Raw genomic sequence first — 24334 nt, forward strand, 5'->3', positions numbered from 1 at the left:
GTTATCCACTCATCTAAAACTTGGGCACTGCAAATCTGTACTTCAAAACATCTCCACTATTGGTGAGCTCCGCAATATCTGAAGATGACTAATGTAAAATGCTTGTCTTGGCAACATCAGAGACTGTAAATAGTATCTTTCTTTGGCAGTAGATTTTGGGGTTCTGTTCTGAGATTCTCTTCAACAATTAACCCAGCTCTCCATTTTTATTTCTTGGTTAGTAGTCTGACCCAAACTGAAAAGACTGAATTAATTAGAAGCATGTACCCACATTCGCAGAGATAAAAATATCTTGGCCAGGAGGGAATAAACTTTCAGTTCCAAATGCATGTAGTGTAATCAAAACAAAGCCTCACTAGCAACGCAATGGCAAAACAAAGGTGCCTAGAAATATGATTGCTAGAGCAGAAAAATAAAGTAACAAAAAATCTATTATCTGTTAAGGCCAGTTGTGAAAAGGCACCTTCATTCTTTGGCAAAATCTTTCTATGAAAATCTTTTGTTTAGGGGAGATGGTTAATCTTTGGGAGAGTAGAACTATGTATGTGAGCCTGAGACAGACATACTGAGGAATCATCGTTAAAACATGGGGACTGAAGACCAGGGTTTCCAAGCATGATTTTATTTCAGGTTGAAATGACTTAGTAACCTGAAAGAGAGGGAGAAGAAAAGGTGCTTTCAATGAAGCAAGATAAAATTAGAGTTATGTCACCGTCCACACAGTGGACTCGTGATGGTTCGTTTACTATGATCTCAAAGTGCAAAAAATCAAGGTGACCATGCCAAGGGGTTATGCTTTGATCAAACAGCACAACTTTATTGTTTGCCCGTAAAGCGGCGTGTGATAGAGTGGCAGGGAGGGAAGGAAAGGTAAAGTAAAAAGAAAGGAAAGAGGATTATAGCTACCACCACGAGTCCAAGGCGTCCCTATGGTCCCAGGTCCAGGCAGCGTCCCACCCATCCTTCCGATCCTCGTGATCCTTGGTGGGAAAGATCTCCAAGGTTCGGTTGCTAAGGCACCATCTTTTATTGCCGAGCAACACACCTCGCTCCTCCTCTGGCCCATGGGTTGTTGCCAGTCTCACCTTCTTGAGCACGGTTACCAGCATGTCCAAAGAGGGGTGCCCGAGGCGTGGTTTGCCTTAGAGGCGGGTAGCTTCAGGCCAGAAGGTGTGTTTTTGTATTATAATGAAGAAAAGTTCACCTGAAGTTCAAGTTTTCTGGTTCGTTGCTATGGCAGTGGTTGTGATCCATCTTCTGGACAGCGGGTATGTGGCCTTATTGTAGTTGTTCCTTCCAGTCCCAGGTAGCAGGGAGCGGCATAGTACTCCTCATACCGTGCAGTTCTCCTTCCCAGGGTCTTTGTGTCTGGGTGTCCATGAGGACCACATTCCATCTCCAGGTCTCTGTTGGCAATGTTGAGACAATATTGTTCTCTTTGGCCCGACTCTTACAAGGTGCCATTTGCATTTGATCTCTGATAGTTACAATTGCTAGCTATTTATTTGATGGAACTTGTGGTTTCTTTATATATTTATCCAGATTTCATAGCCAAGCACCAACATTTGAATAGTACATATTGTGTGTTTTGCTGGTTTTATAAGTCATTGTCTTTTTATCTTGTTTTTATGTACATTATACTAGCACTACTTCCAGACTTTGAATCACGGTTTCCTAGTTAATAGTTGTCTCTCTAGGAGGCAGTTGCAGAAAAACACACTTGAAAGATTTGAGGAGAGTGACAGGTAATAGTGTATGTTGCAAAATATGAAATACATCAGCTGGAATAACATGAAATTGCTGTAATTTTCTAGGGAAGGAGAATAAGTTGGTTAAAGAAAGGCCAAAAGTCTTTGAGGGGGAAAAGTCTCAACATCTTTGAACTAACAAAAAACATTTACTTGAAGTTTGTAAAGGCTTTGGGGCCTGTCTGGATGAAAGACATTGTCTATAAGTCATTTCCCTTGACTTTGTTGTGAGTCCAGACAGGTATATCATTACACTGTGGTTATCGTTTGTCCCATATTTCTCTCTCTTGACCTGGCATAGGCTTACCAACTTTTTGTCCATTTCCCATGGTGACTCAGGCTTCTTTGTACACTAGCGTAAGATCTTGTGTTTCTTGAAAGCATCACTAGTACCATGTGAATGGACTTCAGCCAGCTCAATGAACACATCTTCTCATTGGGATGTTTCTTCATACTTGAAATCTGGGTCACATTACAGTAATGAAATGTGCTGATGAAATATGACTGGTATTGTTTGTTTAAAAGGAAGTTGAAGAAAATATTTGTTCTTGGTTTTTCTTTCTGTGGATGTGCCCACTGTGATCCAGCTTGTATATCCAGAAATATTTGAAAGAAATGAACACATTTTCTCAGCAGCGAGGTCTGCGCTATCCGAGCTGGTTGATAGTGAGCCACTGAACCTGCCACTGGTAGCTCACAAATTGAAACCCAGGTATCAGTTGTCACAGCTGTTAAATTTGGTGACAGTTCACGGCTTTGTGTGTGTTGGTCATGCATCCATCTCTATATCTGTATCTACAATATAGACAGCATGCATTGACATTCTTGCTCAAAATCTAAAAAAAATATTTTACTTCTTTCTTGGCTTTGCGTAAAAAATGTTTCAAGAAATGCTGCGGAAGTAATGCAGGAAGAATATTGTGGTTGTTAAAATCGGATATATTTCACAAAATTTTTCAGTGTGCTTTGTTTTGCAGTGTGAATCTTTTACACTCATTGGTCATGGCAAAATGATGGCAAAAATTGATGTATGGGCACAATTCCTCTGAGGAAAGGGAGTGTTTTTTGGCTTACTTCTGTCATTTGGAAGGGAGGTGTACTGTGGCAGCAGAAAACAAATATTCTGTCAACATAGGCTGTGTCCACACGAGGAGGTTAATATGCTCTATAGCAGCAGAATCACAGAATCATTGAGGTTGGAAAAGACTTTTAAGACCATTGAGTGCAACCATTAACTTAGCACTACCAATTCCACCACTAAACCACATTCCTAAGTGCCATGTCTACACATCTGTTAAATACCCCCAGGGATGGTGACTCCATCCCTTCCCTGGGCAGCCTGGTCCAGGGCTTGACAACCCTTTTGGTGAAGAAATTTTTCCTAATACCTGATCTAAATCTTACCTGGCGTGACTTGAGGCTATTTCCTCTCATCCTATCGCTTGTTACATGGGTGAAGAGAAGCTCTGTGTATCAAAAACATTGAGAATCCCAACATATCTGATGCAAGTTCCTCATAATTTCCTCTTCTCTTACTGTCTCACCTCCTAGGAGAAGGTCAATCTGCCTCCTGACGCCATGCAGGGTGGTGAGGTAGGCTCACAAGCTTCCTCTAGCTCTGTACATCTGCACTTCTGTGGTGGTAGGGAGTGCGTGATGCTCTTTGTGATCCAGTGAGGATTTGCAGCATCTCTCTGATCTGCCTGGGAAGGACCTGGGTATTACATTTCAATGCTAGAGAAATTGATGAGATAGGTGGGATCTATTTATTTATTTATTTATCTGGTGTGTTCCTGTCACTCACCAAGTTACACTCCTGAAGCGTGTTCAGTTGTCTTAATCCTGTAGAACTTTTCTGGTGTTCAGGCTTGGCATATACAGTTTACAGTGGTGGCCATTCAGTGTTATTACTGAGCACCAAATTGAATTTATAAATTGTTCAACACTATAATTTTAGAATTTCTTGTCAGTTCTCTCTTCCTATTGTTTGTCACTACTGTTCTTTTACCATCCTGCATCAAAAAGCCTTAAACCCTGTAATTACATGTGCCTCACCTAATTTTTCTTCTATAGTTTTGGGAGAAATAGGTAAAATAGTAGTACCATGTGTGGTGGGAAAAGAAGATAATCCCTAACTGAAAGTTTCATGGATGTATGCTCTTATTTAGAAATATGAGTCGTTCACAGGAATTTCTTTCCTGTAGGTACACTGTACCTGTGCCATGGAATAACAACAGTATTTACAGAGGAGTGAGCCTGACAACTTAGTGTGTGGGCACTCAGGGAAATGGGGAATTTATTGCAGCTGTAGCTCATTCAGCTGCTGCTTTTTAATAGCTCCTTCATTTCTTATTTTCCTGTCTCAGAAGTTGTTTAATGAGAAATTCATTTAGACCCTCTTTGTTGTGTATTTCTCTTGCGAAGAATGAGGGTTTTCCCTTCCCCCCACCCCCCACCCCCCCATTCGTGGTTTATTGTAAATGTAGAAAGAATTTGAGGCTTTGAGAGTTTAACATATGACATGTATACAGTGCAGAAACATGGCTCGAGTTTTTAAATATTCAGTATATTTGCTGCTAATATATGTAGTTGACTTCACGTTCATGATGTTGCGGTAATGATTCAGTATCAACTCTTCATGATGAGAAGGAATTACACTACTGCACAGAGAGGGGATTTTGAGCTGCAAGCTGCTGAAGGAATCTGCTGAAAAGAGAATTAAAGTACAAAAATTGCTTAGGATTGTTTAGTGTAATCCCACATGACTCTGGTCTTAGCACGTGTTTCTGGCACAACCAAGGTGGCAGCTAAGTCAGCCTTGACAGAACGAGGTACTCGGTTACACATGCGTTTAGTCAGGCTCTTTGCCGAGTGGCATGCTGTGGTGAAATCCGAATTGTACGTGTTTGAGGAAGGAAATTCATGTACATGTTTAGACTTGATTATTTTGACTGAGAGAGTGTTTTAAGTATTGTAGTCTGGTTTATGCTTGTTGCAGAAAAGAAACGTGACTATAATTCAAGTAGAAACTGGCCACTGCCAAATGTATCAAGCATTAGAAAAGCAAACTCCTGTCATTGAGAGGATTGCAGGTAGCTGTTGCTAAGTCCATTAGAGATACTTATAACCCCAGGCTTGATACCCAGGGTGTGAAATGAGCCAAAGAACTCTCTGGCAGTGGTGTACAGATGAGTTGAATGGTTCCTTGCTGGATAAATACATACTCACCGTTGACAAACATTACATTGGTTCGTCTTTTGCCTAATACTTGTTTCAGTTCTAGGAAAATCAGGCAACGTGGAGTATAGCAAATTCTTCTCCTCAACTCCTCAGCAAAACCACGTTTCCTATACCCGAGGGGCCCTCATGAGTATAGCCTGCCTCTTGCTCTTGTCTTGCTTCCTGGCAGGAAGGAATGCAAACAACAACCCATGCGACCTGTGCAATACAAAAGGAGAAGGGTTAGTTGTTCTGGCTGGCGTAGGGCTGCCTGGCAAGTCAGAGATGGGAAGGAGGCGACTGTGCTGGGCTGGGGATGCCCATTTGAAACCAATTGAAGCTGGGATTGTTGAAGTCTTCGTGACTGCTGTCTGCACTCCTCTGCTTACTTCTCTGCCCAAGAGATTGCTGTCTGTGATCCAACACTGATCTCCCTGTGATATACATCTCGTAGAATTTCAGAGAGTTACAATTCAGCCAAATTAATTCCTAAACAGGTTGATAATAAAATTCCCTTTTTCAAATTGTGGAAGGACTAGAGCTCCTTGGAGAGTTTTAAGAATATTTTTAACATGTCAAAACAGTGTTGTTTTTATCAAACTTCCTTCCAACAAATTGGTATTTAACTTGAAACGTGGATATATTTAAACTACTTGGTTTAAAACTTTAATGGCCATTTTCTGTCTCAGGCTGTATTTCCTGCTAGGATTGGGAATTAGTTCATCTCCCACATACAAGAACACAGAGAAACCTTAAATGTAATTGTTCTTTTTTCAGCTGTCTAGGATAATACGATTTTGGTAAGTCATGCTAACTTAAAAGTACATGACTTAATGCACACAATGTTGATTAAAAAGTAATGCTTTCCACGATATTTCTGAAGTGAAATTACATGTTTTAAGGTATCTTTGGACCATCCTGTCCACTGATGTTTGATAATTTCTTCAGTTCTATAATTAGGTCCTCTGATTTGCACAGAAATACAATGGGAGCATATGTGTGTTGTAGATCCTTCCCACTATAAATCACGCCCAGAAAATTAATCTGGCAGCTGTTTGTAAGAAGGAAAAGTAGAGATGCAAGTCCTGATAACAAGCATATTTATTTTACATCTTTGTATAAGAAAGTTATTTTAAATTTTTTTATTTTTCTAGTGGTAAGGAGTCAGAACAGAAAATAGGATTAAAATCTCTGGGGATTTTTTTTCATTATTTCTCTGCATTACTTTTTTTTTACATACAGTAGATCCTTTTAAATGAAATGCAGATTTTTTTGCAAATATTAATAATGAAAGGATACTCTTCATGGACTCGGGAGTTTTAATGCTTCTGTTACTAGAGGGCGCAAGATTATAAGGAATCACTTTTTATAAATTTAGGCTATGGTTTTTGTGGTCTTTCCTTAAACCTCAAATATCAGTCTACTTTTGCTGTAGTTACTTCAGTCATTTAGAATCTTGATTTGTCCTCCTCCCTTCTGTAAATGGCTGTTGTTTTAAACTACTGATGGAAAATGCTGGATATGCAAGTACAAAAAATGAAATCTGATGTTTGCTGGCAGTTAAAACAAATACTATATGTAACAAACTATTTCATTCTTGACAATACTAATTGAGTACTTTTTTGGTTGAGTCTTCTAACAGTAGCATCAGTAGTTGTGTTATTCTTCACTAGCTGGAACACCTTTCGTTTGAGATTGAGATTTATCCAACTGTGAACAAATGCAATTGTGTACAGTTTTTGGACTGTTTTTGAAAAAATGTTACCACAGTATTTCCATGCCTGTGAATCATACCAGTGCCACCGTTGCCTTTTCCTAAACAAGATAGCTATTGTGACATTGCTTATATTTTAAGTGTTATAGATTATTTATTCTGTCTGTGAGGCAATACGATACATGCTAAATGAACTTCAGAAAAGCAGATTCTGATTCCTATTGTGATAAGCATATGCTTTTCTTTTGAAAAAAATAAAAGCTTTTTGTCACGACTTCAGCTAGGAAATGTGTATTACTTTCTTACCGGTATTTCTGAGCGTTACTATTCAGACGGATTTGTTAGTACTTCTTTTTTTGCTCCTGATCCAGTATACGTATAATTTTAAGCACATGAGTAGTCCCATACAAATTAACCCAAGTATGAGCTTCCGTCAGCTGAAGAAGGCATATCTCTCAGTCCAGAGAAGCAGTTATATTTATGCACAAGTTTGACTATACCAGCAGTCCAATTGAAGGTTGGAGATGAATGGGACACATTCCCTGGAATGGCCTTTTACTCTGCTTTAATAAATACTGCCCTTGCATGAGTCCTTCTGTGGCCTAATCTTATTCCCAAATACAGTTGTATTGAAGATCAATCTTAAGTTCCTATGTTGAGCTGCTATATCCTCACCTATATTGAATGCATAGTCTCACTTATGATTTCTTCTTCTGTGAACACTTGACACGAATTTAGATTTATGCCTCATCTCAGATTTAATGTAGAGACTTAAAATGAAGTATTGTGAGGAACACAGAGCTGGAAAGGACTGCGTAGGTCATTGAGTCTAGTCATCTGATGCTGAAGACACCAGGCACCATACAATCCTTTTCATCTTAAAAGCAGGTAGATTTTTTTTTGTTCCTGCTACTCAGATTGGAGGGTTTTGCAAAAACCTCATTGATCTAATGGTTAGATGTAGCCACGGCCAGATGATATTAATTTGTTCTTCTGCCAGTGTTACGCCTTAACTTAAATAGCTCTTCTCTTTGATTTAAATTAAGCCATATATATGGATGTAAAAGGTCGGTGCATCAGAACACTGTCAGTGTTATATAATTTTTTGAATTCATGATCTGAAGCTTAATACATTTCTTCAATGACTAACTATTCTTGTTTTTTTCCTTTTATAGCTTTACATGTGGTACACATGAAAATGAGGCTGAGAACGCGGAAAGCTTCTCAGCAATCGAATCAAATTCACACACAACGTGCTCCGAGGGCAAAGAGGAAACATTCGGAGGTAGAAGAGAGCTTACCTGTTGGCGGAGGAAAACCACAGAAAAATGAAACTGGCTTGTTGTCTTCAATCAAAAAGTTTATTAAAGGAAGCACACCCAAGGTACACCATCAGTGGGTTCTTTTATTTTTTAATTGAGTCGTATTCAGTTAAATTTGATTTAAAACCTTTTCTTCTATTAAGTATAAACAAACATGTAATGTGGTGGGAGCAAAACATTTTTGTAAAGAATTGGAAGGCAAGAAGTACCTGTCGTAGTTGTCAGGTAACAGCTAATGGGTTTTTTGTATTTTATTTTTTTTATAAAGCAGATTTTCAAACGCTACAGGAGTCAATTGTAGGCATATTTAAGACAATCCAGTAAATCATGGGGTTTATTACCTAGGTAGTTCTTTGTGAAAATATTGGGTAATAAATTCAGTAGGATTTTAACTTCTGTTTTAAGGATTCCTTGAATGTGAGGATTACCAGGACTAGCAACTAAGAAAAGCAAGTTTGTAAACATAAATTTGCTGAATATTTTTAGCGTTTTTATTCAAAATTGTTTAGGAGTCCATCAATCAATAAAGGTCAAACCTCACAAATTCAACTATCGTGAAATTGCTACAACTACTCAGTGTATTATTGCAGTGAACACTGCCCCCACTTTGTGGATCAAATTCAAACATTGTCAGGGCTAAACCACTATAATCTCGCCTGTCTTGATTTAGACAGAAATCTGAACTTTACTAATCTTCACGTTAAAACCTGTTGCATGTACATTTTGAGGGTGAATTTTTCACACATGTGTGCATGTGTGTAACTTTGATAGGCTGAATATAACCTTGCAATTGCTTCAAAAAACTATGGCTTTTTTCTGTAAAGGGAGACCAGTTAAAAAAAACCAAAATTAATTCAGTCCCAGCAGGCCAGATACTGACATTATGTAGCTGTAAATTTTAAAGAAGAGTAGCCAAGAAGTCATTAGTAAATTAAATGTATCCCAGATTAACTATACGAGAAATAAAAATACACAAATTCAGAAGTATTTTCTGGGTTTTGAACTGTTGAAATGATAACTTTGTAACAGGCTGAAGTTGAAATAATTTTAATTAAAGTAGCACTGTATTCTTAAATTGTCAAGAATATGATGAATTGTAATATTTCATGGCATGTGTTAATTACCTATCATAGAAACATTGAGGTACAGACAAAGAAATCTTTCTGTAAAAATGAATGGTTAAATCCACTTACATTTTGTGTTCTGTTAAACCAGGACAATTAATCTATTTTGCATTCAACATCTATATTGTAGCTCAGTAGTGCAACATTTTGGCTGCAAAACCACTGCAACAAAATGCTAAAATCTAAGCAAAACACTTTACATTGGAATTTTAAGATAAGGGAAATATGTCTGGTTTTCCTTTCCTTTGTCTCTTCAAGGTTTTGTTAACTTTCTCTCTCCTCGTCTTCCCTTCCTCCCCCAAATCTTTGGATTACATTTCATTCTTTTTTTTTTTTTTTTCTTGACACATTTTTTAATACACAATGTCCACATTTTTCTCCTGTTTCCTTTCATGTCCTCTCCTGTGCCTGTAGCAGGACTTGGAGTGGTTCCAGTGGCATTAGCATGGCATGATATTGATACTGCCGGGCTATCTTCCAAAGCGTTAATGACTTAAAAAAATGGTCTTGTGGCTGCCATGGAAACGTTATAACTCTTTGAGATAGTGTATGTGCACAACTTGCATAGTAGTTTGTTTATGGGAAAGCCAAAATCTAAATCACCACTGAGGTTATATGGATTTACAGCAATAAACGTCTTCCTAAGAAGTATATTTTGAGAATTTTGATCATCGTCATAAGGTTGTTTATCTGGTATTGTAAAGATGTCATATTGGAAATACTTCATAAACAAACAAAACGTGAAAAAACCTTATAGCTATTTAGATAAACCAGAGACTAAAGTGTGGCTCTTCGAATGTGGATGGTGATCGGTCTGATCTTGAGGTCTTTTGCTGACTCGCGGTCCCCGTGCAAGTTGGCAGTAGTCGTGGTCATTTACAAAATGATAAATCTGATATACCAGAAAACCTGACACACATATGCACACAGGAAGTACTATTAAAATTTTTAAATGTTAATGGTGGAAATATTGTAGAACTTGCTGTTGCAAGTTCCTTTAAACTTCTTAAATTTGGGGGTTTCTAGCACTGTCAGAAACTACTTTTGACTTTGAATGTGTTGTCATCATTTCTAGTTTAACTTTAGGCCATTCCTTGATAAATACATGGTTTCTGAAAACAACCTAAAAGCAAACAAAATGTTTATGTCTGTGTGACATTGCCCTGTTCCTTATGGCACAATTATGAGTAATAATAGGTTATAATGAATTGAATAGATCATATAATTCGAAAAGATTGTTACATAAACACATGGAATAGGCATATTCTATATGTATGCAATAAAATGTTGAGTGATTAAAGCAAGTAGCACAATACCATTGTATCATATTTCACCTTTGAATTCTATATAACTAGTACAGCAAGGGCACAGCAGGTGTGAGCTTTCCCACCACATCGTGAAGGATGAAAGGAGTCCAGATTTAGTGAATTCTTTGTGCCTCTGCCATCAGCCAGATTTCCTGTTTCCATTGTAATTTCTGTAACGCTTCTACACTTGTTTTCTGTAAAGCAGAATGAGAACACAACTCATTTTATGAAGGCCAATGGATAGCTTTAGAAGTTAATTAATTTCTCTCATTTTTTCCCCCCCGGTGTTGAACATTTGAACAAATGACCTAGAAGATAAGATGCTTTACTGTTCTTCTATCAGTTCAGTGAGCCATCCGTTTTCTCTCATTATATGGATTTATGTTGTATACGATATTAATTCTAAGTGGTAGTAATTACATTGTTCTCACCAAGGTTGTTGCTCAAGGATATTGCCAGTAGGAAGCTTTTGGGATCAGTGGTGTTCACTTGTCTTCTGATACGAATGTCAATACTTTTCCACATTTGTTAGTATTTCTTTTAGCTACTGCAGTGTTTGCATGGGCTTTAGATTAATTTTTCTAAAAGATCTATTTTTTTTGGAGTACGTGAACAGTTTTTTTTCTTTTTAAAGATGTAAAACTGCTGCTCTAGAAAGGTAATATTGTAGTTCTAAAATAGAAATTTTAATTAACTTTTATGTGTTCTATGGCTTTTTTTTTATATTTAATTCAATTTATTTTGCCTTGTCTCATACCTCACATTTCAGTGTACTCTGTACGGTCATGCTTTAGATTTCAGATTGCCATTGAGTTGTAGTAGGTACTTTGGGGAAAAAGGGGAAGAAACCTGTCTTAAACATGTGTGCCTACACATACACTCATGCACAGAAAAAATGAGAAACTGTTTGGTTCTACATCATTCATGTAAGTGTCACAGGGAAGATCAGTCATTTACTTAAAGGAGAGTCATTGGGTCATAACCCTTGCTTACACCACTTCTAACAGCTACGTTTTGCCATGTACTATCTGATACGCGTTGAATAGCAGCACGTTATATCCTTGTGTACAGTTTAGCAAGGCACTTCCTGTAGGGAGCATGGTGGAATTTCACATTGAATATTGTCATGCAGTTTATTTCCTATATATTTAACATGCAGACAAGTCAAGTTTCAGGTAATTTTAGTTGCCTTGTCTCTACATTTCCCAAACTTTATAGCGCTTCAATATTTATAAATTGGCTGTTCAGTGAAATAGTACTTAGACAGTATTTCTACTACAGAAGTTCCAAGTACAGTTTTCTTTCCTGGTACTTTGCTCTTTACTTTGAGTTGTGTCAGTTCAAATGAATTTAAAATTCCAGCTGGCCAGATAACATGTTGCATACCCTGCATCTGGAAGTGGAACAATAAATAGATCTTTTGCAAAACTCTCTAACAGTTAACATCTTCTGGTGGTATTCAGTGGAGAAAAGAGGCACTATTCAGTACGTTTCTTTTTTCCCCCTTTTCTATTTTAAGGAAGAAAGAGAAAATCCTGCAAAAAGAAGTAGAATTGAACGGGATATAGATAACAACTTGATTACATCCACACCTCAAACAGGAGAAAAGCCTAATAAACAGATCTCTCGAGTACGACGGAAAAGTCAAATGAATGGAGGTTTGTAAATACTCCTAATCATATGTTGCAGTCGAATGGTGATTCAGTAGTCTTACAGCTCTTAACTAATACAGGCCATTTCTTCAATGGTGGAGGTTCTTAAGGGTTATATGATTGACTTCAGTGACAGCAAGGCTGAGCTGATAGTAGCGAAGTAAGATTTCTCTAAGCAACAGTTAAATTACTTCTCAGACACATCCATTGTATTTTTGTAAGAACAATTTGGATACATGATCATGACCAGCCATTGGTTTCAAAACAGGAACTAAATTAACTTTTAAAAATTACTGTTCTAATAAACCAATGATAATTGTTTGATTCAGCTCTTCTCCCATTTTCTCACAAAAAAAAAGTGAAATACAACTTCCCACCTCATGAGCGTTGTGTAAGTAACCAGGTGTCCTTAGATACTGAAAGCACTTGTCAAACATGTAGATGGGTTTCTGTCCTAGAATCATGGAAAATGTAGATCAGAAGGGCCCTCTAAAGGTCATCCGGGCCAGTCCCCCACTCCCCTCGCAGCAATGTTCATCCAGCTTGAAGTGAGATCTGACTTTGGAGTTAAGTTGTGCTGCTCAGAGCCTTATCCAGTCAAGTTTTGAGTGTCTCTAAGGATGGAGATTACACAACCCTGTTCCCCATGAGAATTGTTTCTTTTTTAATGTCTCTAATAATGACATGATCAAATGGTCAGTGACATTTAAAGTATCAGCTGTGGTTCCAAATCTGACTTTAAAAAAGAGCTGACTTCTTTTCTAAGGAGTCTCTGTGATTGTGCTGCCTGTCAGTGTTCCTTCATTCTTCATTCCCCCAGTAATGTGGGAATCCACTTTGGGTTTCTGCCAAGTTTGACGGCAAGGCAGAGGTCTCAAAGATTTTGTGATCCAACAAGGTTTGCAAAATCGGTAGCTGAGTAAAGGATAGAGCTCCAAATAAGTCATTTCAGTGATGGAAAGGTTACCATGTGAGAGAATTTCCTATTTGGTGGTTGTCAGATGTCTGTGTAACATGGCTTGAGGAAAAAACCCTTTTTCCAGTGTTGGCTACTGTTAATTCAGGTTTTTTGCCTCCTGGAGAGAGAATGGATATGCACCCGCTCACAGTGTGATGCATGCAGGCAGTGCTTAAAGACGGAAGAAAAGCTATTGACTTAAATCAAGTCTGTTCTGAGGTCTCCGCGTAGAGCACACTGAGCCCACGTTACTGTTCCAGCGATACGGAGTTCTTAGTAAAAATATTGCATATTAGTGAAGGCGCTGAGTTGCAGCTGGCACACACTACATTTTATATAGAAACGATAGGAAGTGTGAAGTCCTTGTGCAGCTCCATCAGGCTCAGCTGACAAAAAGGTTCTCAGCTCATGTGCACAGAATACATGTGCTTACTTCCATATGGACAGACGTCTCAAAGCCTTGTTACTGTGAAGTAAATAACTTCTCTTTCATCTCAGTCTCAGAACTGTGTCTTGGATCTCAGCCACGAGATGGAAATTTTTAGTTCTAGGATGTACTATACTGTACATGCACATTTATAGAAAACCTTCCTTGTTATGTGTTATGTTTTGTAATATGAAAATTTATTTAACTATGTCCTTTGTTACCTGTCATTACAACTAAAAATTATTTAATTTGTATTTATGCGTGCATGTGTATGTGTATACAAGTGGAGAATAATAAATTACGGGCTTGATCTTGTGAAGTCTGGAGGCTCAGCCACTGGAGTTCCACTGACACTTGTTTCTGTCTAGTGGAGTCCCACTGCTACTGATATTATTTGTGGAGAAAGGTGCACAGCATCTTAGTCTGTCTTCCATCGTCAAGCCCATTTAAAGGATTTAAATTTATTTATTTGTTAATCTGTAGCGTACTTCATATAAATATTGAGAGCTTCCTGATTTGTAGTGTTAAACTTAAGATGGTGTTGAAAATTGGCATTTTTTTTTAATGTTGATAATAAATTGCTAGCTTTTTAAAATTATTATTTACTTAGGCTAATTTTTTGTTGACCAAGTTGAACCATGAGCAAGAGGGATCTTTCCCATAGTGAAAATAATAACAAGGAAAGAGAGGATGTAACTGTGAAAAACAGAAGCATAGTATTACACTTCATAACTCTTCTTCCTTTACAGAAGCTGGAAGTTACGAAATGACAAACCAACACGTAAAGCAAAATGGAAAATTAGAAGATAACCCTACCACTGGCAGTCCCCCACGAACTACATTACTGGGAACCATATTTTCTCCTGTTTTCAATTTTTTTTCACCAGCAAATAAAAATGGTAGGTATCATTTAAAAAAGCAATAATGTTAAAGCTAAGAATGATAAATTATTTTTTTTAAAAGAAAAAGCTGTTTTGAGTGGCAGTACACTTTTCATTCTGATTTACAGACCAAGAGTTACTGCTGCTAGATAAAGGGCTCCTTAATTCTTAAAAGGGTTGATCATTAATAAAAGAATCAATACATTTATATGCATTAGAACATTTCTTTCATAGCTGTAAGTATCTAGTGGTGTACCTTTTATTAAAATAGAAAAAAGAAAGAAAAAGAAGAAAAAAACAATTGGTATTAAGTTTCTTGCTCCAAACATGAAAGGCATTTGTCGTGATCTTCAATTTGGTTCTTACTTTTGTAATGTGAATCAAATGCAGCTATCTTCTGGAAGTTTTTTGGTGTGATTAATAATGATTACCAGTATTCTAATGGGTAAGTCAGCTTAAAGATAATGACTGTGAGTGTGCCAAAATCTTAATACAGGAACATCAGGATCAGATTCTCCCGGACAAGCTGTTGAAGCTGAAGAAATAGTCAAACAGCTTGATATGGAACAAGTAGATGAGATTACTACAAGTACTGCAACATCAACCAATGGAGCAGCTTATACTAGCCAAGCAGTGCAGGTCAGATCTACTGTCAACAATGGTTTAGAAGAAGTGGAGGAAACAAATGACCGTGACTTGCCACCACTTACAGGTAAGAAATGTGTGTTTGCCTTGGACTCAAGTATTGGAGCTGTAATTTGTACTCTTAGGGAAATCCTAGCATTTTGTATAAATTAACATTTCCCATTTATGCAAACAGTATTAATATTTATTTTTATGTGTAATAGACAAATCTGGTTTATGTACCAAAGACACAGTTTTGGCAAGTCTTACCTGTTCCCAGTATAGCTCAGTTGACCTCACAGCATTTCTTCAAATGAAAACAAAGATTCCAGAAGAACGGCACTTTTATTAATACTGAACCTCCCCACCACCTCCATTAAAAACGCACACCCTGGACTTGCTGATAGTGAAAGAGAAATTGGCAACATTTTGATATCTTTTATTAGAACAACATGGTGAGGTGAATGAGAAACATAGAGATCCTACATTAAATTTCCACGTTTTCTTCAAAAGACTATCATATGTCTTTTTTTGACAAAAATTGTATCCCTTAAACTCACCTTCTCCTCTTTGTGCATGGCCAGCATCAAATTCTTACCTAATCCTCCCTAGACTCTGAAAACATTGGTAGTTAAGTAGTGTGGAGGATTTTGAGGACTACTTTCACAGAAGTAAACTGAGCCTCTAAGTAGCAGGGCTGAGGTGTGAGCCGGGGGTCCCGTGCAGCCCTTCCGAGGGGCTCTGCTGCCTTGTTTCAGAAGGGCCCTCAGGCACGAGGTGAGAGTGGGCTGCGGGCTGGAAGAGTTGGGCTAGCTGCTTAGGCTGCAGCGTGCACCCCGGCAGCTCACCTCGTCACAGGCTGCATGGGTGCCTTGCTGTGTCTTGCGGTCACAAAGTTCTGTGGCACGATGTGACATCCAGCTCTGGGGTAGCTCCCTGAGGGGCTGTGCAGGCTATTTCAGGGGAAACGGGGCTACGGGAGGCGGGGGCTGCAGGGAGAGGTTTTTTCACTGTTGAAGCATTCGTGTATCGAGTGCAAATTTTCACTTTTAAAAACTGCACTAATAAGACTAGCTCTTGTGGTTTTTTTGTTTTATTTTTTTGTTTTGGTCATTTTCGTTGAATTTTAGCACCAGTATCTCCAGACAGTGGCTACTCATCAGCTCATGCAGAAGCCACCTATGAAGAAGACTGGGAAGTCTTTGATCCGTAAGTGCTGATGTTTGTACTGAAAATATTAAAGTGATCATTTTGGGTATTGGATTAAGGCCTTTTTATTTAAGTTTGAACATTTTTATGTTGTGGTAATGAATTCCAAAAGCTCTTAACTTAAAAAAAGTAAGTGTATATTGGTGTGGGGTTTTTTTCAATGTAAAATACTTATTTCTTGTGCAGCATTAAATATTTGAAATAATAAGCTGGGCTACAACATTACCAGTTAAATAATTTGTATACATTTCTACAGCAAAATCTGTGTTCTTTTCAGATATTATTTCATCAAACATGTTCCACCACTAACAGAAGAACAACTTAACAGGAAGCCAGCTCTTCCACTGAAAACAAGAAGCACACCAGAATTCTCATTAGTTCTAGACTTGGTAAATACCTTTATAAACACATACCAAAGGCAGGGGGTAGGTAGCGTTTCATTCATCTTGTTTGTTGCTGAAATTAACACTGTTTCCTTTCAACAAAAAGGCCTTGTTGAATGTTATGCAATTTTTAGTATTTTTAGTTTAATACAGTCTGCATTAAAAAAACTAACACATTAATAGTGGCAAGAATAGAACGCTTGCTGTATTTGTTGAATACTTAATATCCTGATGAGAAAAAAAAAAGGCATTGCAATTTTCATCATCTCAAATAAAAGAGTTATCTGTCCCCAAAAAGTTTTCCTAAATCCAATTTGGAAGAAAAAAGAAATGTAATAAATAGGAAAATTTGAATGAGATGTAATAAATAGGAAAATTCAGCTTCATATGTCTTGCATCAAGATTGCTCAAGAGCGTATCTTTTAATTCTTAAAACATTCGTTTCTTAGAGGGCACAAATCCACTTTTTAAAATATTCACAGAAAATATATTTATTGTTAAAATAATTTCTTCTAATATCTCTGTTTTGAAAGCTGTTTCAGACCCTGTTAATGACAGCAGGAACATTATTTTACCATTAAGAGTTTCAGCTGGCATGTCCTCTAGTGGTCATATGAATGGATAGATTATTCAAACTGACAGATGCAGGTTGGAACTGAATGACAGGATAGCCTACAAAATTAAAATATCTTCTTATAATTATGCCCCTAGCACACAATTCTAAGTGAAATTTTTCAAAAACTGTAAGAATAATGAAATGTATAATTCATTCTAGGAATTTTTCTTCAGTCTTGACAGCACTTGCACAAAATAGGTTTTCCAGACTAAATAAACCTACCTTAAAATGAGCATAGAAGTCCAGAAAATTACTTCTGTTTTCAGTATTCTTTTCACAATCTTTTCTTTCTTTTATACAGTCTTTTTTTTTTTTTAATAGGATGAAACATTAGTGCACTGTAGTCTAAATGAATTAGAAGATGCTGCACTCACTTTTCCAGTTCTTTTTCAAGATGTCATTTACCAGGTAATTAGTGCGCATAGAAAAGTATATACCTTTTAATTTTGTTTAAGATACGAATTCTTGCTGTGTGCATTTTGTTACCTTGTTTTACGAGAGATCAGTAACTGTCTGGCTTTTAACAACTGTCTGGGTTATAAACTGCAGCTGTCCAGTTTTGCGAGGCGGGTTACCCTGTATTAGAAACCCGGTGGAGCGCTGGTTTTTGCCACCAAAACGTGGTGACATGGGTCACTGGTTCCAGTTGTGCACACTCATTGCTGAGAGCATGTGAATGGTCTGTGTAGCTGCGATCTGCAGCAGCACCGTTTCTCCTTGCCAGCAGGTGGAGGCAGGAACACTGACAGTTTGGCCAGGATCATTTCCCAGGTGCAGCTTCTCATGGACTGTTAATTTTCTTCCCTTGATCGTTTCTTTCTACATAGAAGACATCTTCAGAGGACTGACATGAACTAGGATCTGTCTTGGTCGTTAAGTCTTGCTGTACGCTTTGCCAGTGCCAGTTCTACCTCTTTACTCCTAGAGAGTCTGCTGGGCACTTAGAGTGATTTTTTTGGTTGCCTTGCAGAGACTGCTAGATATAGGTTTTCGTTCTGCTTTAGGAGGTGTTGTCAGTTATGTGTGTTTACATTGACGTACCACAGAGGAACAAGCATGGGAAGGAGGAACTCTCTTCCAGCAACTACCAAAGATGCTGCTCTGACCCAGGCTGTTGTTCTCAGGTCCTTTTGTGTGATGTACCTGGGAGTAGCAACAGCTTCCCCACCATGTAGTTCGCACGATATTGGACCCCACTGTAGTATCTTTGGAGAATGAGCCAGTCATCAGACACCTTAAAAAGACACTTGTCCAGGTATTTTTCATGATTTTAAAAATGTTTCTCTTTATTGTTGCATATAAAACCCCTTGGAATCTGAAAAGCTGAAATAATTCTTAAACGTGAGTTTATCTTCTCTCTTATTTGGTGATGGTCACGCACAGTTTTCTCCAGGTTGAACTTGGAAGGAGCCTTAGAATTAGTTCTTTGGTGGTTCTTGACACTGCTAACAGAATCAGGAAGACTAAAGCTTCATTTTTTTTCTATCCTTCTCTTACAAGATCTCAGTATGATTTGAGTATTTTCTGTCTATAACTGTGGTCCTTTTAGTGACTGATTGTTTATGCTGAGATCTAACTTGGATTTTGCCTTTAGGAAATGGAAGTCAGTGTAGAGTATGACTTAAAATATTTCTAATGCTTTATTTAACAGCACTGTACACAAGCGTGTATAGCCCTTGATACAGTACAGTATCAGTATGTGTGAGTCCTGGATAAGTTTTCTCTTGGCTCTAGAGACTAGCCTGGGTTTGCTGAAGAACAATAGCTTCTTGCAGGCTTGAGAAAGTTGGCCACTGTCTTTGAGCACACTCTTCTGATCGCTGTATTCTGTTTTCCTGGGTTTACATCACACTAGACACTGACAAAACATGTACTTCCTCCTAGATAACAGTAACAAGCAAGTCAAACATTTTAAGTTCATCTTTGACTAAGGTACAATAAGCAAAAAGACAAATAATCATCTCCTGTGATAAAAGTTGAAAAGTTGTTTGTTGGTATTTCATACCCTTAGCGGTTTTGTCAGTGATTAGCTATTTATCAGCTTTTAAAATTTGTTTTACTTACCAAGTTGACCATCACCTCTGGTATAGTCCTGTTAATTTCATGTCTTCATATTTCATTTTGAAAGCAATTTCAGCTGGCAACAGAGAAGCAGACACTAAGCTGACTGAGCAAAGTAGAAGTCAGCAAGTTACTATCTATAAGGTATTGCATAATATAAGCCACCGAAAACAATGCTTGATGTGGAAGAAATGTTTCTGAAGATGTTTTTCATTGTTATAAAAATAGGTACTACTTTAATGTAGGTTTTCCAGAAATATTAGACATTAATTATTTTTCAAGAAGGAGTAGAACCTAGTTCAGTGCTCATTTTCCTACGGAATGTCTTTGCCTTCTCCCATTAAGTCTGACTAACATTAATACAGATGTGAGCCTGGGTTCAGAGCATTTCAGTTTTCTTACCCATCTGAAGGCATCAAGCCAGTGCTTTTGCAGTAATATTGTGATGAGAAACCAGGCACTTTCTCAAAAAGATGCTCCAGAACTGGCCATCGTAGGATACAACACTAAGAATCAGACTGACTTGGGTTCTAGGAGGTCTGTTATAAAATAACAGCGAAACTCAGTTGGCTGTGAGTCAGGCACAAGTTTCACGCACATGAACTCGGCTCTGTTATTGCTTGTTTCAGCGATTGTAAGTGATGGTCTGTTTTTAAAGAAAGGTTTCTAAAAATATGGGCTTGTTTGCTCTTAAGTTATTTCTCACAACTTACCCAGAGCTATGCGGAAGGACTATTTAATGTCTGAGCATAGAGCAGTGTTCTGCAAACTTAAAAATTACCATGTGATTCTGCACTGATATACAGCTTTTTTGAAACCTTTGGATTAGTCATGTACACTCACTGATTTCTGTTTCAAAAGAAAAAAAAGAAAGAAAACATATTTGTGAAATGGGTACAGTTGAGGTTGCTTACTTCAGGCTTTGGAGACAATGAATTTGTTTGTGTTTTCTTGGCTGAAAAAACATCTCTAAATTATGCCAGTGTTTTAAGTTTGGGACTTAGTAAAAATACAGTCTTTGCAAAGCTGAAATTAAGTACCATATCTGTTAAGTGCTGTCTTACGTCTCACTGGAAAACAAAAATAAATGTTCAGCTCTTCAACTGTGGACTTTAGACTTTGTATGCTTTCTGTTACTTCACACAATAAGATAAGCAGCTTATCTTGCAAAGAAATTTATCTTTTTTTTTTCTTGGTAAAGAGGTTTTATTTCTGTTGCTGGCTTCAAGTCCCAGATATAAGATCATCTCACTCTGTACCACTCCAAGGCTACCTTCCTCAAAAGGCAGATGTTTTCACTCCGTTCTTCAGTTGAAATGCATCTTTATTGATCTGTCACAGAACAATTCCCTTCAATCTTTGTGATCCTCGAAAGATGTTCTGGAACTCCATAGGTCAGTTGTAGGTTACTGAATACAGTGTTACGTGTATCCCATCTTACTGTTGCCAGTGCCGACTTAGCTGCTTTACTTTGTTACTGCAGTGGAATGAGGCAAACAATGCCTGTGAATTCTGGCTCTCCCTTCTAATGAACTCCACTCGGTCTGTTTCTCGGAAATAACAGAAGAGCCATCAAGCTTTGGATCTGAAAACCAGGAAGCTTTAGTGTATCCTGGGCAGCATCCACAAAGAAATCTGGTCTTACTTAGGTTGGGAAGATGTTCTCCACAACTACCTGAGACTGTAGCGAGGTAGGTGTGGGACTCTTCTCCCAGGTAATAAGCGATAGGACAAGAGGAAATGGCCCAAGTTGTGCCAGGGGAGGTTCAGGAAATTAGGAAAAATTTCTTCACCAAAAGGGTTGTCAAGCCCTGGACCAGGCTGCCCAGGGAAGGGGTGGAGTCACCATCCCTGGGGGCATTTAACAGACGTGTAGATGTGGCACTTAGGGATGTGGTTTAGCGGTGGAATTGGCAGTGCTGGGCTAATGGTTGGACTCAATGGTCTTAAAGCTTTTCCAACCTCAATGATTCTATGAGTCTGTGATTCTGTGACTTTATTTTAGTTCAGTAGAACCTCTAGAATTGCACTTCTGCCCCTTGAAGAGCCATGGCTGGCTACACTTCAGGCAGTTCTGCCTGGTAATGAGGTGGTCTTCGTCTTGAGTCACTTAAGACACAGTCCAGTCAGAAATGAGTCCGGCTTGTTTGCCTGGCAAGTCCGTCCTGCTGCCAGGCCTGGAGCAAGACCCAGCTCAGTGCATCGTGTGTGTGTCATGCAGCTGAACTAAGGCTGGCTGCACGTGCCACCTGTCCTTGCAGCGGGCTGGCTCAGGGCTGTTTGAGGCAAGAGCAGGGCAGGCGGGTTGGCCTGGTATTGTTGTCTGGCATGCCCCAAGGCCAGGTGGGGAACCTGGATGCAGCTGGGCCGGGCAGGAGGTCTTGCCGTGCTGGAGAATGCTCATCTTGCATGTGCAGTGGGTAAGTGAGCTTCACATGGGCAAGTTAACTAACCTCTCTCTGGTTCTCACCTTGTAAAATGATGGTAAAATCATCAGGTATAGAGAGATGTTACGGGTATATTGAAACTCATTATTGTAATTACAGAGACTTTGACACCAAGTGGAACGTGTCTTTTGTTGGGCTTTTTTAATGCATGAAAGGAATAATGTTTCCTTCTGATTCCACCTTCAAAGAAGTTAAATCCGGTGTATTTTGAACAAGGAAGACATTGAATGACAGTTTTGATTTTGCACATTTAGATTTTGTTGCCATTGAAGTAATAGGATGTGATGATCATTTGGGGGTGGAGGGGAACAACAAACAAAAACATAAAAAAACTTTGAGGGGCTTTTCATATATGTTATGCATTTATAAGTCACCTTGAAGCAGATGATGACATGTATCTCTGTTGGCAAACTTCCAGTCATTAAAAGTAGAGGCAATTATTATTAGACTTCTATCTATGTTTTTAAAAATTACTTTTCATATTAGATCTACTTATCAGAGTGATGGCTGCGGTTTGTTCTACTTCCGTTACTTAATTCTTCTACTTTGGTTACCTGGAGTTCTGTGTCAGCTCATCGTAGCTGGGTGTAATGACGTGGGTGCCTTAGGTTGTGCCAGTGTGTCACAAACCAGTAAAAACAGACCAGTGCATCTGCCATTGATCTCATTGTTAAATTATATAGGTGTGTGTATAAGCTGTAATTAGAAATACATGTTCTAAAAAGAAGTATTTTTTCCTGGATTTCTTGTTTGCATTCAAACTTGTTAGAGAAACATTGATATTAAGATAGCTACACACAACTGTGTGGCAGGAATCTAAAATAGAACACATTACAAAGATGCTGTGATTATCCACAGACTAAAAAAAATATTAAAAAATCAAAAAATAAACCAGAAAGAGTGTGCACGCATGAGGAAACCAAGCAGCCATAACTGTTCTCTGATCTATTGGAATGATTTTTAAAATTCTTTAATCTGGCCATACTCAATCCAGATTTAAAGGGAAATATGCATCATATGGAAAATGTTTTTATTTATATTAGTGGCAGTTGAAATATCGGCAGATACTTTGCCTTACTGCTTTGGTTTCTGGGAGAGTTTGTAGAAGAGTTGTTGAAGAGGCTGTTTCTAAACTTCTCAGAACAGAGAGTAGGCTTGTTAATTTGAAATCAAGCTCCTGAAAAAAACTTAGAATCGAACATCACCCTCTTTATCTACCATTATTTGCAACTGTTACGTCATGTGCAGTGGAAACATTAGTATCTTTTCTGTGACTTACTTTTTAGTTTTGAAGAGACAGATTCAGGTTGCAGTAAATAAATATTTACTCGGGAAAAATTACATGAACAGAGTAATCCTTTTGGCACTTGCAAAGAGAATTCAGCTTCCCTTAAGCTCTGGGTTACAGCTAGGGAGTTTGCTGGCTGCTGTATATGCTTGCTAGGTACAGCCTGAACAATTTGCCCTGAATTTACAATCGCAGACAAGTCAAATGTTATTTAGCAACCTGGCGACTATGTGTTAATTCATTACTTGCGTTCTTGTGTTAAGGTAAACGCATCATCTAGTCTTTGAGCAAAACATCACTACCTTAGTATGGCAAGATGAGGCATCATTTTCACAAAGATTTTAGTGCTGACAGGAGATGTGGTGTGAAGACACACTTGTCAACTCTGTATTTAGAAAGTTGGCTTTTCAGTAGTTACCTTAGCTAAATGCAGCCCAGAAACCTGTCAAGCACAGGCTGCAGTCTCTCCAAACTGTTCCGGGTAGCCGATTTGACGGGTAGTTTTTTACTGCCTGAAAATGTGGGTTTGCCAGAATGAGCAGGGAAGTAGACATTGTCTGCCTAGTCAACAAATGTATCTTCACATGCCAGTAGACATCCTATTGCCAGACATGATAAGACTGTCTGATTTTGATGATTGCTTCTGGGGGAGGGGGGACAAAACATGTTACTGTAATAACTGGTTGCTCTGCAAATTTAAGTCAGAACTTTAAGAAAGAAATGAATAAAAGCCCTACCAAATTTTAAGCTACATAATGAAATTCACATGGGTTTAGAAATACGTGCTTCCTTTAAAGGACTACAGTGTGTTGCAGTATGTGCTAACAATATGAAATTTTGTATTCACTTAAAGTTATTCCCCTTTTGTTCTCCTGTGGTCACTTGGTTGTGTCCACATGTAAATTTGATACAATTCAGTTCAAGTAGTACAAATCCTTTGTGGAGTTTTCCTGTGATTTGAAGGTAAATGTAAGCCTATTCCTAACTGGAATGTTAAAAAAAGATAAAAGCTGAAATTACCTCGGTTTCAATTAAAAGAAGCTCTGTGTGCTCCCTTCTCTTTTTGGCTATTTTACTAACTCTTTTGTCAGAACTGTAATTCTGTATGTGGGTAACCTCTGAACCAAAAAGAAAGGTAAGCAGAGTGTACAGCTGTCATTTTTACTCCTCAGTGTATGTAATCCCTGATGGTCCAGATCAGTGCCAAACACCATGCCAGGCCATCGTTCAAATATAAATTTGAATGTAATACCACAGGAACAGGATGGTGCTTGATCTGTGCCCTCACATCTGCTGGCGTGTTGGGCCATTGCCCTGAAGCTACAGATTTATGTAGATGCCTGCGTGTGAGTCC

At 38.2% G+C, this 24334-nt stretch overlaps 1 protein-coding gene across 1 annotated transcript in view; it reads left to right on the forward strand.

Annotated features, from left to right (window-relative positions):
* Nucleotides 1–24334, forward strand: part of CTDSPL2 (CTD small phosphatase like 2) — a 47049-nt gene that overhangs the window by 12149 nt on the left and 10566 nt on the right. Inside the window, exons 2-8 of the mRNA XM_055717086.1 lie at nucleotides 7857–8065; nucleotides 11954–12092; nucleotides 14221–14370; nucleotides 14849–15064; nucleotides 16107–16185; nucleotides 16463–16574; nucleotides 17506–17592. Of these exons, the coding sequence (XP_055573061.1) occupies nucleotides 7874–8065; nucleotides 11954–12092; nucleotides 14221–14370; nucleotides 14849–15064; nucleotides 16107–16185; nucleotides 16463–16574; nucleotides 17506–17592 (975 nt within the window). The 5' untranslated portion in view covers nucleotides 7857–7873. The remainder of the gene's footprint in view (nucleotides 1–7856; nucleotides 8066–11953; nucleotides 12093–14220; nucleotides 14371–14848; nucleotides 15065–16106; nucleotides 16186–16462; nucleotides 16575–17505; nucleotides 17593–24334) is intronic.

This window comes from Falco cherrug, chromosome 7 (genome assembly GCF_023634085.1).
Source record: "Falco cherrug isolate bFalChe1 chromosome 7, bFalChe1.pri, whole genome shotgun sequence".
NCBI classification, from domain to species: Eukaryota; Metazoa; Chordata; class Aves; order Falconiformes; family Falconidae; genus Falco; species Falco cherrug.